This window comes from Equus przewalskii, chromosome 7, assembly GCF_037783145.1.
Source record: "Equus przewalskii isolate Varuska chromosome 7, EquPr2, whole genome shotgun sequence".
In the NCBI taxonomy this organism is placed as follows: domain Eukaryota; kingdom Metazoa; phylum Chordata; class Mammalia; order Perissodactyla; family Equidae; genus Equus; species Equus przewalskii.
This window is the reverse complement of record NC_091837.1, coordinates 20,620,565-20,636,763: the sequence shown is the minus strand read 5'-3', so window position 1 is coordinate 20,636,763 and position 16,199 is coordinate 20,620,565. Positions and strand designations below refer to the sequence as shown.

Below are 16,199 nucleotides of genomic sequence, written 5' to 3'. Positions count from 1 at the left end.
GATGAGGCCTAAGGTGACAGAGCAGAGGAACCGCCTTCCTCTTCATCCTGAGGCCCAGGACGCCATCGGGAGTTACCTAGGACCCAGTGCGGTGTCTAGCAATGGGCGGGGCCACAGGCTTCATGCAGCCAGAGCCACCTCGCCCAGGCTCGGTCCAGGGGAGCAGAGCTGTTGGCCTTAGGGCAGGTGTAGCCAGGATGAGGTGGGAAAGAGCAGTGGGGCCGTATACCCAAGGGTGGTCGACCCCAAGGTGGGCTGTCCATTGCCAAGATCCATGCCCACGGTTCTGTCTCTGATGGAGCATCCCCAGTGTATCTGCCAAACAGTGAAGCCCGGGGCCTTGCCGAGCTTCTGGCCCCTGTGATGCCCTGGGTGGTGGGGTGGTTAAGCTCGCAGGCTCCAGAGTCAAGCTCCAGGCTTCAATCCTGGCTGAGTACGGAGCTTACTTCTCCAAGCCTCGGGCTCCTCATCTGGACGGTGGGAGAGTGATGGCGTCTCCCAGGAGAGGTGCTGGGATTCAGCGAGAGCCCATGTGTGATGCCCGTGGTAAGTGCGCAGCCAGTCACAGTGTTATTGTCACGGCCAGAGACTGGGCTTCTTCTCGGGAACATCTTGGTGCCTGAGCAGGGGTCTTGAACCCAGGCCGAGATCCGAATCCTTTTTGCCGCTTTGCTGGCACGGTGGGTGGCCCCCGCTGAGTCAGGAAGCGGAGACAGCACAGCAGCTGGAGACGAAACAGCAGTTAGATTTCACAGCCTCCCAGGGAGCTCGGGCATTTGGCTCTGCCGGAGCCACTCCCCTGGCTTTCTTAGGGCGGTGCTGAGGCAGAGTGCCGGGTGCCACCAGGCCGGCGGAGGCACCAATTAAAATGAGCAAGCATCCGGCATGCTGGGTTCCAGCCTCGTAACGAGACTTAAAGCCTTTCACTCCCTCAACCCTCCGAGTCTTCACGGGGGATCCTGTCTGTTGCCTCGGGCCCCCCACCATGAAACGCCATCTCTCCCCTCCGCATGCAGGAAGCTGCCGCCTGGAAATGGCAGTAGTGGCAGCTGGGTGCGGCTGGAGCGCCTGCCGCTGTGCTTTACCCCCCACCTTCGGGGGGTCTGAGTTCCCATTTACTCTGAGAGCACTTCATGAGCCAGAACAGTCGACTCCTCAGCCTCCAGGTCACGGAGGGAGCACGGGAGGGCTCTGACGGCTCCCAGCCAGGTCTGGTGCCTCCGGTGGCTCCTGGTCGCAGGGCCCTCCCGGGGCTGCCTCGAATTACAGCATGGAGGCACGGGAACGAAACCCATGCTCTTCAGAGGAGCACCGTGGGATCAAGCCCCGGAGGGACGCTGGTCCCAAGACCGTCCCCATCCCACCTTCATGCTCAAGGAGCTCTGGGGACAGCTCTCCATTCTTTATCCCTTTGCTGGGTGAAGTTCCTGGTTTCGACATCTCCTGACTCTCTCCTTCTCTCCCCGTCAGTCCAAGCTGAGTAAGGTTGTACGCAATAAAAATAACAGCTCACGGGCACTGAGCCCCGTCATGCGCAGACGGCGTCCGAAAGCAGTTTGTGTGTGCATCTCTCACTGGTCCTCCCAGCAGAGCCCTGCCATCCATGCTTCCAGTGTCCTCATCGGACAGAAGAGCAGACTGACGCTCTGAGAAGCTGAAACTTGGCCAAGGTCGTGCAGCCCAGAAGTGCCAGCGGCAGCATTTGAACCCGGGTCCTCCGACTCCAGAACTCAGCCTCTTGACCAGTGTGCCCACGCCAGGAAGCAGAGCTCTGCGGAAGCAGTGGAATTTTAGGTGACGTTTCTTTTCCAAAAGGAAGTTGCTTTCTGTCTCTATCTACATTTTTTTTTTAAATAAAACTTTTATTTCCTGCAAGGCATGTTACTCTAAACTGGAGTTCTGTTCCTGGAGCTCCCTTTCATGTTATAAAAATAGCAGAACTGATGGGGTTTCATTGTACAAACTGTTTTGGATCATCACAGAGAAACTAGAAAAACAGCAAGTGAAAAAAAACCAGGCCGCAGAGGACAGGCAGGATTTCACCCGGCCGTGAAATCGGCAGCCTTCTCCACGGTGCACGCCCTTCCCTACTCTTCCCCTGCTCAGGCTTTCGGCTAAATTGTGCTTTGTGGTCGTTGGAACCAGACGGTTTGGGCTGAAAATGGGAGCTCATAGGAGGCAAGATTTGGGAATGGGAAGGGAAGAACAGAGGAGGAGCAGCCTTGGAGAGGGGCGTGAGGCTCAGAAGGCCAGCTGGGGGTGCTGAGGAGGGGACCCCCAAGGTCACTGGTTGCCAGAGCAGGTGACACCACATCGGGACTTGCCTGGAGCATGGATAACTGTGGGGGCCTGGACTGGGTCACTGACTTAGGCCATTGGTTGCCTTTCACACTGGGAACCCCCTCTGCCTTGTTTGGTCTTGGTTAGAGGTTCTTACCTCGTGAAAATGTGGAATTCTTCCTCTATTCAAAGCACTCAGGATCCTGTTGAGCTGAAGCGGCCTTGTAGCAAGGACCTGAGAGCTCAGCTGCCCTGGGCCCAGGGGGCCTGGGACAGGCTGGAGAGAGTGGGCGCCTTCCACAGGGGCAGCTGCTGCTTCACTCTTGCCATTCGTAACCATGTAGGATCATAGGCTGATTGCTACCACATTGTCCAATGTTTCAAGAGAAGTCAAAACCTACACTTTTCATCAGAAGTCTTCTGATTTTTTTTTTTTGAGGAAGATTAGCCCTGACCTAACATCCGCCAATTCTCTTTTTGCTGAGGAAGACTGACCATGAGCTAACATCCATGCCCATCTTCCTCTACTTTATATGTGGGACGCCTGCCACAGCATGGCTTGCCAAGCGGTGCCATGTCCGCACCCGGGATCTGAACCGGCGAACCCTAGGCCACCGAAGTGGAATGTGTGAACTTAACCACTGCACCACCGGGCCAGCCCCAGAAGTCTTCTGATTTTTAAGTATTGGCAACTAATTTACATTTCTTAAACAGCCAGCCAAGTACAAGCTGGTCACCGGGCTGCCACTTTATAACCTCTGACACAGAACATAGCCGTTCAGCCTTTGCTTTCTGTTGGGAACAAACTGCTTCGCAATAAGGAAACAATATGGAACCAACCAGTGGCCTCTCCGTGGCCTGGGAGGTCCTCTGCACCTTCGGGTGGCGTTCGGTGGGAATCGGAACCTGCGGGGAGCTTCCTTTCTGCCTCCACGGGCTTTGCCCAGATTTCACTCACCTTTGGCGTCAAGCCTGGAGCTGGAGGGTGGCAGTGTGGAGTCAGGCCAGGCTGGTGAGGACAAGCGGCTGGAACAGGGGGCGCATCTCCCAGGAACCCCGTCGTCTCCGTGTCTGTTTATTCCTCCCTTCCTCCCTGTTGTAGTTCGTTTCTCTCTCTCTCTGCTAGAGGGCTGGGTTCCCCTCTGCTCTGCATCCTGTCCGACCTTACGACCATCTTCTCTGTCTCCGCTGTTTGATCCAAGCTGGCTGGGACTTTTTTTTTTTTAGCTTTGGTTTTGAGATGTGTCATAAAGATTCAAGTGGGCATCAGAAGTTAAAAAAAGTAATAATTCAATACCTGGTCTTCTAATTCTTCTTTTAATCATTACTTTCTTGTCAACTGAAAAGCTCCGTAGAGTTTCTCAGCTGGCCGGCACGTATTTCTCAAGCCCTGAGCACAACTGCCGTGGGGCTTACAAGAGGCGCAGCAGACGTGGTTGTGGCTTGTGAAGGGTTCACAGTCTGGCTGGCAGTGAGACACACGACACACGTGTAACAGGCGGCTTTTGCGCGTGTTTGATACCCGCGGAAGGATTTAGAGGAGGGGAGGGTAAGGGCGGGGTGGAGGTGGGAGCGGCTCCCCAGGGGGTGGAACGTGGCAGGAGTTGATGGTTGGTCTTCTGGATTCGGGAGGGAGCGGCGGCGGGAAAAGCTTCAGAGCGATGGCACTCGAGGGAGCTGAGTCTCTAAAGAGAAGACGAAGAGGAGGCGAAAGACTGTCCCGCAGGAGAGGAGCCGGGCGCAGAGGTGTGGAAGCGTGGGGGCGGGGGTGGGAGGGGAGAATGCATCCGGGTCTTGGAGGGTCCCCGCCTCTGCCCCCAGGGCGGTGCTGAAGAGTGGCGACTGCATCCTGGGGTGACAGCGAAGCCCCAGAGTGCTTGAAGCAGGGGGGTGACATGGTCGCCTTTGAGGGGAGCGTCCGCCAGTTCGCTCAGGCCGCCCTGCGAAGAGAGGTTGGACACGGGTGCCGACCGAGACCGGGAGCGTGGCGGCGGCCTGGGGACGTGGTGGGACCTGTTTGATTTGGCCTGAGCGGCAGGGGAAGCAGGTGTTGGGCTCGGTCACAGCACGAACAGTTAGTGCTGTGGTCTCATCCCCCCCTCCTCCCATGTTTCTTACCCACCTGGGGCCTGTAGATGTTTGAGTCTGTGGCCCTTGGAGTAAATTCTGGGGGTCTGGCTCTGCGGCAGGAGTGGGGAGAGCAAAGGATGATGAAGACTCAGCTACGCGAGCCGCAGATCAGCCTCTGGTCAAGTGGAACCTAGAGACAGGTCGGAGTCAGGGGTACTGGGGAGAGGGGAGGGGCCGACCCCCCCCCCCCCCCCCCCCGGTCGGGGAAAGGCCTGGCAGAGGGGAGGGGGGCTGAGAGCGGGTGCCCTCAGGTCAAACCAGCTGAATTGGAATCCAGTGCTGCTATTTACTGCTCTGGGACCTTGGGCTCTTGGCATCCCCTCTCCAAGCCTCGGCTTCCTCATCTGCAGAAGGAAGCTGACACCAGTGCCACCGTTGAGGGCTGTTGCGAGGTCTAAACAAGATGGCGTGCCTCCAACAGTGAGCACAGTGCCTGGCTCGGACCGAAGTGAGCACTTGGTGACGTTAGCCCCATTCTTAGGGTGTGGTCAGAGCAGGGGCCGGTTCCACAGGGAGCCTAGAAGGCCAGAGGTGGAGTTCGGGCTTGGTGGAGTAGGGCTGAGAGCTGCTTCATGCGTTTAGTGACGTGATGACAGGTGTCTTCCTTCTGACCTCTTGCCAGCTCCAGATGCCGTTTCCAGCCCCCGTGATGTCCTTTCTTAGAGACCCTGGGGTGGGTCAGCCCTGAATCAGGATTACTTTTCTCCCTGGAGATTGGGGGCGGGTGGAGAGGGCCCTCTCAGGATGTTCTCCAGTGGCAGGAGCCAGGTGTGGCGTTTTTCTCTCCTTCTGCGTCTGTCTCCCTGACCAGCCTCTGGACGTCCCCAGGGCCGTCTCGTCTGTGCAGCTTCGAAGCTCCCCTGCTGACAGTCAGGAAGCACGTGGACTCAGTGAACTGGCGAGCTCTGTCACAGGCTGGCCTGGCCTGTGGAGGAGGCGGTGCCTCCATCAGAACCGTCAGGAGCTGAATCAGGCCAGGAGAAAGTGGTTGGTGAAGGCACAGCGGGCGTCAGGATGAACATGTTCTGTGTCCTTGCCCCACCCCACCGTGCCCAGCTCTTAGGGTCAGAAAGGACCTCCTCCCCTGGTTCCTCAAGGCGTAGCTTCTAAGCGTCTCTAGCAGGTAAGTTCCTGCTTTATTCCCATGCCCTGACACAACCCTGAACAATCCTTTCTGGTCGAGAGTCGATCAGGAAGCTCTCGGTCTGCTCAGCCAGGAAGTGAGAGCCGACTGTTTATCCTGCCCCAGGATAAAGCCTGGAGGTCTGCATGTCTCCTCAGTGGAGGGGAGGGGGTGGATTCTGTCCTCATAACCACCCTACATGTATTGAGGAAGCGGCATCTTGGAATGCAACTAGGATATTTGGATTACAAATTAAAAAAAATTTTTTTGATGTCTTTCCCAGTGTATTTTAGCTCTAGAAGCAAGCAGGAGCATAATATTGCAGCAGCGTCTTTTTTATTTAGGGGTTTTGTTTTTCCGTGGAAGACTCGATTGTGTTCCGGGAATCTCCTGGGTGAATGTTTGGTGGCTTCCGCCTGCGTTTGGAAACCTTGCAGACATCGCCCATGAGTGCTCTGTGGGTCTCGCCCCTGCTCCCTGGCCCGACAGTGAGTCCAATAGCTGCAAAGCGGAGTGTCCTTTCTGCCCCCTTCGAGTGTCAGTCTTCCCCGGGGCCCTTCTCCTCACCCACTGTTAGAGGCGGCGAGCACTGTTGCACCTGGCTGCAGTCGGGAGGGGTGTGTGCAGCGATGCTGGTATAGAGGGTTTATCCTAAAGCCCTTATGAGTCATGGTGGTTGTCCCCATTTTCAGCTGTGCAGTGTGAGGCTGGGAGGGAGGAGCTCTGTGCAGGCAGCCAGTGGAGCGTGGGGCTCACGTGCTCAGTAAATGTCGGTGGGCTGCCCATGTCTTGCCCTCTGACCGGAGACCTGCCCCTCTGTTTTCAGGCTGTGCCCGGGAGGTGGGGGGGACACATTTTCTTGCCCGGGCTCCAGCGGCCTTGAAAGTTTCCTTAACTTCAGAGTGTAGGTAAGGAATCCGTGAACTGAGATCCGCTCATTTGGTGAGGCTTAGGCCAAGTTCTCGGATCGAGTGGAAGATGCGGCTCTTGAAGGCCACGTGCTCTGACCTGCTGTCCCTGCGCAGCCCCAGAGAATTGGCAGTGGCCCCAGCACTTTCCAGGCCATGAGAAATTTCATCTCGGTTACGCTCCTGGCTGGCTGACCTTCCGCTTTTACTGCACCCCAGAAATCAGAACCAGTAATCAAGTCTTAAAACAGAGGACTGCTCGTATAATCTCATTTATTTAATAGTCACATAATCTCACTGATTTTTCCATTTAAACCACTTTACTGCCAAACCTCCCTGTGGGCTGCCGCGTCTAGCTCCTGATCCGTCCCTGCTGCACGTTTCTTCAGCTGGAGGCCTGTCCTGTCTGCAAGCCCTCCCCAGCTGTGGAGTGGAGGTTTGTCCTCTGACTGCTTGCTGCCCGCACCTCGTTCTCTGCTGTGTGCGCAGAGGCCCGCTTGCTCCCTAGCATCTGCCCGGGCTGGATTTGATGAATGTCTTATGTACCGAATCACGGTTTGTTTTGTGCCGTGATGGATTCCTAAAGGTTGTGAGAAAATGGAATTTTGGTGAAGTAGATCATTTAAAATATGGGCAGGAGAGCTGAGTTTGGCAAAGCCTCCTGTCCTAGCGTGATTAATACCCCTCAGTTCATCCAGCGTCTAGCTGGGTTTTGTAAATCATGTAACCTCCAATCCGAGTTTAGCCTGTCTGCGGATTTCTTCCTCGTGTCTCCGGGAGGCCCATTTGAGGTGGCCAGGTTGGACAGGGAGGGGGGGGTGTAGAGCCTAACCCAGTGTCCTGCCTGAGTTGTTGCTGTCGGTGTGGGTGCTGCTGTGTTACACAACTCTGCTGCTTTCTCGTCGTGCAGGTTTTGCAAAGGCAGGGCCCACGTCTTTCCTACGCATATCCTGGGCACTTAGTAAATAGATGTGGAGTAATATATCGAGGGGTGAGTCACCGGGTTCTGAAAACACGCAGGGTCCCAGGTGACTCTCTCTCTTACAGCTTAGCCAGCCCCTGAGCCATCTGGGGTGACAAGCAGACGCATTCACGTGTGGTCAGATCAGAAATAGCCCAGGCGGGGCCTGGCCCCTGCTTCCCCTGGGAGCAGCCTGCCCTTTGGACGTTCCGGTCTCTGCTTGCAGCGCTGTGCAGGTCTCCAGGAGCCCACACGTGTCCTGTGACTGCCGTGTCAGCCTGGGGTGCTCGGTCCCCGCCTTCCCTCATGTCTTAGCTCGCCCCCACCCCCCAATCGCAGCCCCCCCTTCTCTCTCGTGAATGCCTCTTTTTGTTAGATTGGGATTTTACTTTTTATTTTTTTCTTAGTCTTTTAGCTCTTGCTGCACACCAGCATGGGCTGCTGGCTGATGGCTTGGAGCCACTCCAAGCTGCGGGCACGTTGCTTTCACTTGTGGGTGGTCGTCAGCGGCGTGATGTCTTCTCTGTGACTCCCGAGGGCGCCCTCTTCTGCGGGCTCGGCCGTTCTCACTAGGCTGGCCTGCCTTGTTGGGAACCGCAGTTTTTACTGCGCACCCTCGAGCCAGTCTAGTCGCCATGACAGGGCCCGGGTTTTATCCGAACCAAAGCTATTCAGCCTCCAGGTCCGTTGGCCCGTTTGTTTTGGCTGCACGTTGTGTGCTGTTTCCTTTTGGCGTGCAGACACTGTCCCTGGGTGCACGGGGCTCACGAGTCTGGAGATGGGAGAGGCTTGGGAGAGTTCTCAGTTTGTTAGAAGTGTGTGTGCTGGAGGAGTGCTGACATCTGCCGAGATGCCACGCCGTGCTAACGTTTCTTCAGTCTCGCAGTCTGCAGCAAAGGGTCGGAGGTGGGGGGATTTCCGGCGTCATCTCTAGGTGGCTGTGCAGCCTTGAATGAGGAGCTGAGTTCCAGTTTCTTCATCTGTAGAACGGGGATAAGATGTCTCCATTCAGGGCTGACGTGAAGATTAAATGGGGAAATTCCATTTGCCATCTCGCAGCACCCGCTCAGAGGGGCCGCTCTAGGTAACAGGACAGGACAGGCTTTCGTTTTCAGCAGAGGAGCAGGGTCGCCCTTTCCGGAGCCCTGCGTAGGGAATCCAGGACTCTGAATTGAGGACTGGAGCCGCTCTTCCTTTTGTTAATTCTCCGACTTCCTCTTCAGGAACATTAGCCGGTTTTGCGTTTTCTTAAGGGTCCTTTGTGGTACGTGGGGCGTGTCTGTGGCTGCCCTCCCGCGCACTGTGGGAGATTCCACCCAAGCGCTCACGTCCTGTCCGCTCTCTAGGATGGCCTCTTGGTTTCCATTGTGTTTTTCTTTATTCACGATGCTTCTTCTGGGCTGCCTTCCTCACTTAATGGAAAGGGAAACTGAGGAAAAGGAAGCCAAGGCTGAGCCCGGTGCCTGGCCGCTGACTGCACCGGCCCCTGCCGGCTTCTCTGGGAGTGGCACTGGCCAGGCCAGCCCAGGTCCATGGAGAGGCGGCGTGCCCAGGCCATCCAGCTCTCTGCAGGATGTGGACGTCCCCCAAGCTGTCGCTTCCCCGAGGGGCCTGCGCCTCCCGCCTCCTTGCTCCTTGTTGCTGCTCTTCTAAGAGAGCCGCCTGCTGCAGCAGAAGATCCAGCGGCTGGGGCGTGGCCAGTGTTCCTGGAACAGCCCGGCCCCCATGCTCCCAGGTGGGGGCTCAGCAGACCTCTGATCTGAGCTGAGTGGGCACTGTCAGCCGACACAGCAGCAGCCTGCACGGAGAGCCAGCCTCACAGCCAGACGTGCTTCTCGGAGCGCTGCTGTCTGCTGACCCCTCGCGGGGCCCAGGCGCGCTGGCATGCGGTGAAAAATGCCTGTCATCGCCGTTTGCTCTTCCACCTCCCTCCCATCCCTGTGAGGTTCACAATTAGCGTTTCTGATGCTTCCAAGTGACTATGGGACAGATGTTCGCACAGGTGCTGCGCTCTTCACTGGGTAAACAGAGTGGAGTTTGCACGCCTGTGTGTGTGTGTGTGCCTGTCTGTGTGTGTGTGAAGCCTAGAGCCTTCGAGATGTGTGTAGTGTTTACAAACGCTTTTCGAAAGCCTCCGAAGCACTTTGCATGTGGAAGGTGCTCAATAAAGACTGCGATATGAGAGTGGCGCGGTGAAAGCCGTTTGTCTCCGAGTCCACCCCCTGGCGCGGGAGCAGGAGGTCCAACTGCAAGTTGAGCCTTGAAATTCAGGGACTAAAGAAGGCGGAACATCCTGCCCTACTGAGGAATGACCTGCGAGGAATGACCTGCGGGCCTCCGGCAAGCCACTCGTTCTCTCTCCGCTGGCCTGGGGCAGGGAGTGGAGGGGTGGGATGTGCTGTAGAGGGCAGTGAGGAGGGTTGGACCACGGAAATGACCTCCAGGACTCCTGATGGCTGACTGTAAATGCGAGCTCCCGTGGCTGCCCGGGGAAAAGGGACTTTCAGTTTTGCCTGTGCAGCGTGGTTGTAGATGAGGTTACGATGTTAACCAGGACTGACCTCGGCTACCTCTTTCCGGTTGGCGCTCCTGGTCGTTGCTCTGCTGTTGGAAGCTGGTGGCTCAAGTTCAGTCTCTTTAATGTAGCTGACAGGCTGCCCACGCCTCCTGCCTCACAGAAGCAGTGGGGAGAGGTCAGGCTGCCTGGCCTTCAACCCCAGACTGGCCACTTGCTTTCTTTGTGACCTTGGGCAAATCACTTAGCCTCTCTGGGCCTCATTTCCCCCTCTGCAAACTGGAGAAGGTAATAGTCTCTGGGTGATAGGGCTTTTTCGTGCTTGGAAGAATTAACAAATGTGGAGCCCTTAGAACTGTGGCGCGTGTTACAGACGGAGTGTGAGCAGCTGTTTTTGTTAGCATTTCCACGACGTCGGCCTCATCTCTGGCCCTTTAAGCTTCAGCATTCCTGAACCTTCTGCAGTTTCCCAAATGGGACCGCTGTTTGCTTCTCTGAGCTGTGTGCGTGATCTTCCGGTTTCTGGACGGTACCCCTCACCCCAGCCCCCTCCACCTTGCCAGCCACTCCACCTTGCAAACACCCCTTCCTGCTGTCACTAACAAATGCCTTCAGCGCCCCAGAATTGCGTTCCTTCCTTTGCCTGCTGATGGTGAGCTCCGAGAGGGCAAAGGTCATGGTTTCACTGTTTCAGATCCAACACCTGCAGGATGCCCGGTGTGCAGTAGGTGCGAAGAAGCGTCTCCTCCGGTTAAGCCACGTGTGTTTGCATCTAGGAGGTCAGCCTTTCTAAACTGCCCCTCCCTTTTTCTCCCCCAAATGACTATATGATTTATCAGGATACAGGAGCTGCTCTCAGGGTCATGTGTGCAAGCTCGGGAGGCGATTCCCTGGGTAGCCGGTCAAGGGGGTGGGCACCGGGGCAGGCATCTCTCCCCGATGACTGAGAGGGGCTCCTTGCACAGCCCATCCCGAGAGCTTGCCGTTCCCCGTCTCCCCACCTGCCTTTCCATCCGCCTCCCCTGCACAGCCGCTGCTCTCAGCTTTCTAGAAGTTCCAGGTCCTTCAGTGGCTGGCCTCGTGTATCTGCAGGGACTCCCTCTGGATTTGGCCTCTGAGGTCCCTGTCAGCTGGCCGGAGAAACAGTGGAGGTGGCGTAGGGCATTATCCTGGCCACTTCCAGGCCAAGGCTCCTTCTAGAATAGTCCTCGATCCTGGGTGCCAGCCTGGGTGAGCCTGTCGTCTTCCTTTCCTCCTTCTAGAACAGTGCTCGACCCTGAGTGCCAGCCTGGGTGAGCCTGTCATCTTCCTTTCCTCCTCTGGCTTACGCCTTTGGCAGGACGGCTTTTGGGCTTGAGGCCAGCAATTCAGCAGGGTGGGCTCTGTGCCTGCTCTCGCCTCTCTTGGGGTCGGCCTGTTGGCCCAGCGCTCTGCCAGGTTTGCGGCCTTTCCTAACCGACATTGATAACGTGGGTCTGCCTCCCACGCCATCTTGCAGTCAGTCATCAGCAGAGGAGGCCCGAGCAGGAGGAGACATGCACTCTGCCTGCAGTCGGCAGCATGTCTTGCCCAACTTTTATCTGGGGGGCTTTGAAGAGCCAGCCAGCACAGAGGCGGGGTGGCGACGCCGCATCTGGAAAATGCATCAGTGTCGCTCTCGTTTATTTTCCTCTCCTCCTCAAGGTCTTCCCACGGAGTGGGGCTCTCAGCGACACCTGGCAGATGGCTGGGCGATGCTCGTTGTCATTCTGGCGGGCACTGGTTTCCGGAGGGCTCCAAGCGCTCTGTGCGTATCCGCATTTGTTTGCGTGATGCCCGGAGCACAGTTGGAGCCGGTCCCAGTTAATGGATGAAGAAACTAAGGCTCTTGGGATTCGCACGGTGAACCAGGAGGCAGGGGCACGGCTGGCAGTGAACTTGGGTGTCCAGGACTGCGTTTTGTCTTGAAGAGATGTGCAGGGTGCGTGTGTGTTAGGGAATGCCTGAGGTCGCGTACGGAGGAGAACGAGGATGAGAAGGAGCAAGGATTGAATGGGGGTGGGGTCCTCAGTATCCACCTGCCCAAGAACAGTCCCTGCCTGGGGCCCTTTCTGCTCGGAGCTCCCTCCCGCGGGGATCTCACAGGCCTTTTCTCCAAAGCGACCTCTTGGCCCAGGCCCCACAGCAAGGCCCGGCGCTCTACCTCAGCCCAGCAGACCCTGATGGCTGCTTGGGGCCGGGTCGCAGGAGCCCTCCCCTCCTGCCGGTTCCCAGCTCCTCCCTCGTGCCGCTTTACGGCTGGCATATGGAAACTGTTTCTATTTACCCAGCGCCGCCAGGACGTTGCTGCACGCTGCGCTCCAGCGGACCCAAGCCTCGGGTTCCCTGCAGGGCGGTTCAGAGGCTGCGTGCGAGGCGGCCAGCTGTTTGGCAGGGAGCGTCTGGGCCTGTTACATCAGTGCGGAGGAGGCGGTGCCATCTGTGCGGACAGCTCGTCCTGGTTGCCGGCCTGTCCTCCGTACGGGGCTGCTCTCCCACTTTGAGTCAGAGTGTTTTGTTGCTCTTGTTTGGTTCTCCCGTGCCTGTCCCTCCGGCGGGTTCTTTCAGTTCCTTCTCCTCCCCTGCTGGGGATTTTCTGTTCCCCTCCTGGGCCGAGTGCCAGGATTCAGGGAGGGCGGCTAAGGGGCAGATCACGTTGCGTAAGTCTTTAGCAGTGGGGACATGTGAGCCTGGAAAGGCTGCAGGCGGTTTTCACAGAGAGCCCTCTGCCCGGGGCACCAGGAGGCGGAACAGAATGTCTCCCTTAGGGGAGCCCTGGAGGCGCAGAATGGGCTCCTCCTGGTTGCCAAGAATGTTCCTGGTCAGCTTCTTCTGGCCCTTTTAACCCCTCCTGTGAGCGGAGAAGTCTGCTTCTGTGAGAGCCAAGGAGACAGCTGCTCCGGCCCTCCTGCACTGCTGTGGGCTTTCCCCTCTGCCCTGCTGTTTCCAGCCCCCCAGGAAGGGTGGAAATGCAGAGGCGAACGCCAGCTGTTGTCTTCCTGGAGGAGGCGGCGGAGGGCCGACTGCCCGACAGCCCCGTGGTGAGGCCATCCCGTCTCCTCGAGCTGGGCCCTCGAGGTATGCCTTGACCTTGCCTTTCCAGCTCGCCTGGAAGAACCTGTGCTGCTCGGGGCGAGGATGGTGCCAAAGTCCCAGGTCGCATGTGTTCCTTCTCATGCGGTCTCCGATAATCAGCAGTGTGGGGGCTGGTCCCGCACGCAGGATGGGGCTGGACCCGGGGGCTGTGCTGAGAGCCCCCCTGACTGCTTCGTTGGCCAGGACTCTCCCTGTGTAGGGGACACTCCCAAGGATGTGAGCCCCGGTCCTTTACCTGGAGGCCAGGGGCCGGTGTTTCTCCCCAGAAGTGCACATTAGGTCCAGGTGGGCAAGAGTAGACCTGGGCAGGTGGGCGCTAACAGCCCCCAGAGGGCGAGGCTCCCCGGGCAGACCACCCGGAGCAGACCCAGTGGGCACGATGCATGGGCCTCAACAGGGATGTGGGGACAGACCATCCCCTGGGACTTCGTGCCCATGGTGACCAGTCAGGAGAACTGGGAGTCCCTGCACAGCCTGTCACTTCCTGCTTTGAGGGAGTTCCTTCTAAGGATGAACTGGGATTGGTTCCCCAACAAGCAGGGCCTCGTGCCCCCGGACCCCACCCCATCTGAACTGCAGGCCCACAGTCTGTCCCACTGGACCTGGCGGCCACCCCGGCCCTCTCCCTGCCACCGTGCCCCTGGTGCCCCGTGTCCCTCTCTTTTACGGACCGTAATTGTCCTTCGCTTTGGGGAGCCGCTGAGCCTTCGAGCCCTCCTTCTGCTGCCCCGTGAAGCCCCTGCACTTGGAGCGTTTCCATCGCTTCTTTGGCCACGTCTCCAGCCTTGGGGGGAGACAGGGTTGGAGCAGAGCAAATGAGGGCCGGCAGTTAGGACCCCGAGCGGGCCAGGCCCACCTCTTGCCATGCACTGAGAGTGCCTCTGGACTCTGCGGCCGCCTCGGCGTGCAGGCTGCGTATGAAAGGCCTGGGCCGGGTCGTGGCCGCCTGCCTTCCTTCTGCGCCCTGTCCATGATCCCTCAGTGTGTGGCCCAGCCGCTCAGCCTGGCCTGAGGGACCTCTCTGACAGCACCTGTGGCTTTCTCGAAAGGCCCCGTCACCTAGGGGCAGTGGCCCTTGTCACCTGGGCCTTTCAGCCCCCTCCCCACGTGAGAGCCCCTGCGGGACCCTGTGAGAAGAGACCTCGCGAGGCTGAGTGGCTAGAGGCAGAACAGAGTCCACCCTGGAGGGGAGAATGCGCCCTTCTCTCCCTGAGCGCTTCAGGCCTGTTTCCCTTTCTTTTGTTTTTAAGGTTCTGCCCTGAATTGCTCTTACGCAAAATAGTCCCACTGCAGCCATCCTTGAAAGAATGATCCTTAGCAAACACAGCGGGATCCCAAGATCCCATCCCGCCCCTTTGTGAGGCCCCTGTGTGAGGCCCTCGGGCACTCCCCACCCCTTTCTGGAGGTGGCCATCCCCGCCCCACGGGATGTGCTTCTGGAACCTGTGGGGCAGACCTCCCCTGTCATTCCCGTTCAGATGTGTTGGTTGAGCACTTGTTCATCGTGCCTGACAGTGTTCTGAGCTCTGGGGACAGTACAGGGAGCCAGACAAAAGTCCCTGCCCTCATGCGCCGTCGTTCCAGGCAGGGAGACAGGTGCAAAACAGGCCAACAAGTGAATAAATGCCCTGCCAGCTGGCCATGCAAGTCTGGGAAGTGGCACAAGCAGTGTGAGGGAGACAGGGTGACGGTGACGTGACTCCTGGGTGGAGGCTGAGGCAGCCTCTGATGAGATCATGTTTGGATGGACCCCTGAGGATGTGGGAAGGCTGCCATTTAAAGATCTAGGGGAGGGCAGAGGGAACAGTAAGTGCAAAGGCCCTGAGGCAGAACATTCTGGGCATGTCCCAGGATAACAAAGAGGCCAGTGTGGCTGAGTGGGGCGAGGTGACAGCGCGAGGTCTCGGACTAGGTGTCATAGGACCTTTCTATCCAGTGAAGGAATTTAGAGTTTTCTCAGGAGCCAGGCGCTGTGGCATATTTGGGGCAGAGGAGTGATACTATGTGGCTTAGGTGTTTTGAGGGTTATTGTTATACTAAACTAAAAAGTTTAAAACACACACGTGCACAGGCATGCACGTATACAACAGAGGATTTCTCTGCTTGATGCAGGGAATAGACCATGGTGGGGCCACAGGGAGGGGAGTAGGGAGCAAGGAGATGAGTCGCTGGAAGGCGCTGTGCCCATTCAGGGGCGAGGTGGCCCGGGCCATGCAGAGATGGAGCAGGCGAGAAGTGAGACTGTGTGGTCCGGGCGCAGCCAGCGTCTGGGGGTTGTTCAGCATAGTGAGTGGGGAGCAGTGAGAGGGTTAGATTCCTGACTCCCTAAAGACCCTCCTGCCCCGGGATTCTTTGCGGGTCAGCTGTTCCATTCAGCACTTGTAGGTCAAGGAAAATATTCTCCCGGCCGCCCCACCACGCACTCCTGCCTGCCCACTCATCTCTCAGGGCCCCCACTGGTGCATCCCAAGATGAACAGCAAGGAGCCTTTTTTTTTGTTTTGAGGAAGATTAGCCCTGAGCTAACATCTGCTGCCAATCCTCCTCTTTTTGCTGAGGAAGACTGGCGCTGAGTGAACATCCGTGCCCGTCTTCCTCTGCTTTATATGGGGACGCCTACCACAGCATGGTGTGCCAAGCGGTGCTTAGGTCCACACCCCGGATCCAAACTGGCGAACCCTGGGCCGCTGAAGTGGAACGTGTGAACTTAACCGCTGAGCCACTGGGCCGGCCCCTGAGGAGCCTCTTCTTGAGGCCCTGTGGTGAGGGACACTCGCCGCCTCAGCAGATGGGCACCCTGGAGGGCAGGGGCTGTCCAGATATCTCTGGTCACCGCCCAGGGCCCAGCGCCTAGGGGCTGCCCTCCGGCCCCGGGGAGACCCGCTGAACAATCAAATGAGTGGACTGGACGAACAAGGCAATTGTTGACTTTAAAATGTTCTTGTTAAGAATGATCTTCAACCTACAGATGTATTTAGAATGAAATAACAAATGCTTGTGTACCCAGCCCTAGCAGAGTTCCGCATTTACTTACTTATGTTAATGAATCAGACACAACAGAGTAAAGCGCCCTCCGCCGAGTGCCGTCCCGGGCAGCTGCTTGTTAGAAAGGCCCTTCTTGGATCTGGCAGAAATGCCCGCCCCGTGACAGCCCCTCCCAAGTCCTCGT

At 57.7% G+C, this 16,199-nt stretch overlaps 1 protein-coding gene and 1 long non-coding RNA gene across 8 annotated transcripts in view; one reads left to right on the top strand and one right to left on the bottom strand.

The window, feature by feature from the left end:
* TPCN1 (two pore segment channel 1) overlaps window positions 1–16,199 on the top strand; it is a 60,354-nt gene that overhangs the window by 7,502 nt on the left and 36,653 nt on the right. Inside the window, exon 1 of one of the 5 annotated variants that reach the window (XM_070628826.1) lies at window positions 3,892–4,026. The exons of 2 other annotated variants lie outside the window; for them this stretch is intronic. In XM_070628826.1, coding sequence (XP_070484927.1) covers window positions 3,942–4,026 — 85 coding nt within the window. In that variant the 5' untranslated portion in view covers window positions 3,892–3,941. Of the gene's footprint in view, window positions 1–3,891; window positions 4,027–4,937; window positions 5,534–12,608; window positions 13,014–16,199 lie in introns of those variants that run through there. 2 more of the 5 variants (XM_070628829.1, XM_070628827.1) reach the window with 2 other exon arrangements.
* On the bottom strand, window positions 3,582–12,430 carry LOC139084726 (uncharacterized). 3 transcript variants are annotated; one of them, XR_011542386.1, is made up of 3 exons: window positions 12,223–12,430; window positions 4,403–4,540; window positions 3,582–3,965 (listed from the first exon to the last, which is right to left on the bottom strand). It is a non-coding gene; the product is annotated as an uncharacterized lncRNA (long non-coding RNA). The 3 variants fall into 3 exon arrangements; XR_011542385.1 differs by lacking the exon at window positions 12,223–12,430 and adding an exon at window positions 4,701–4,832; XR_011542387.1 differs by lacking the exon at window positions 12,223–12,430 and adding an exon at window positions 4,712–4,827.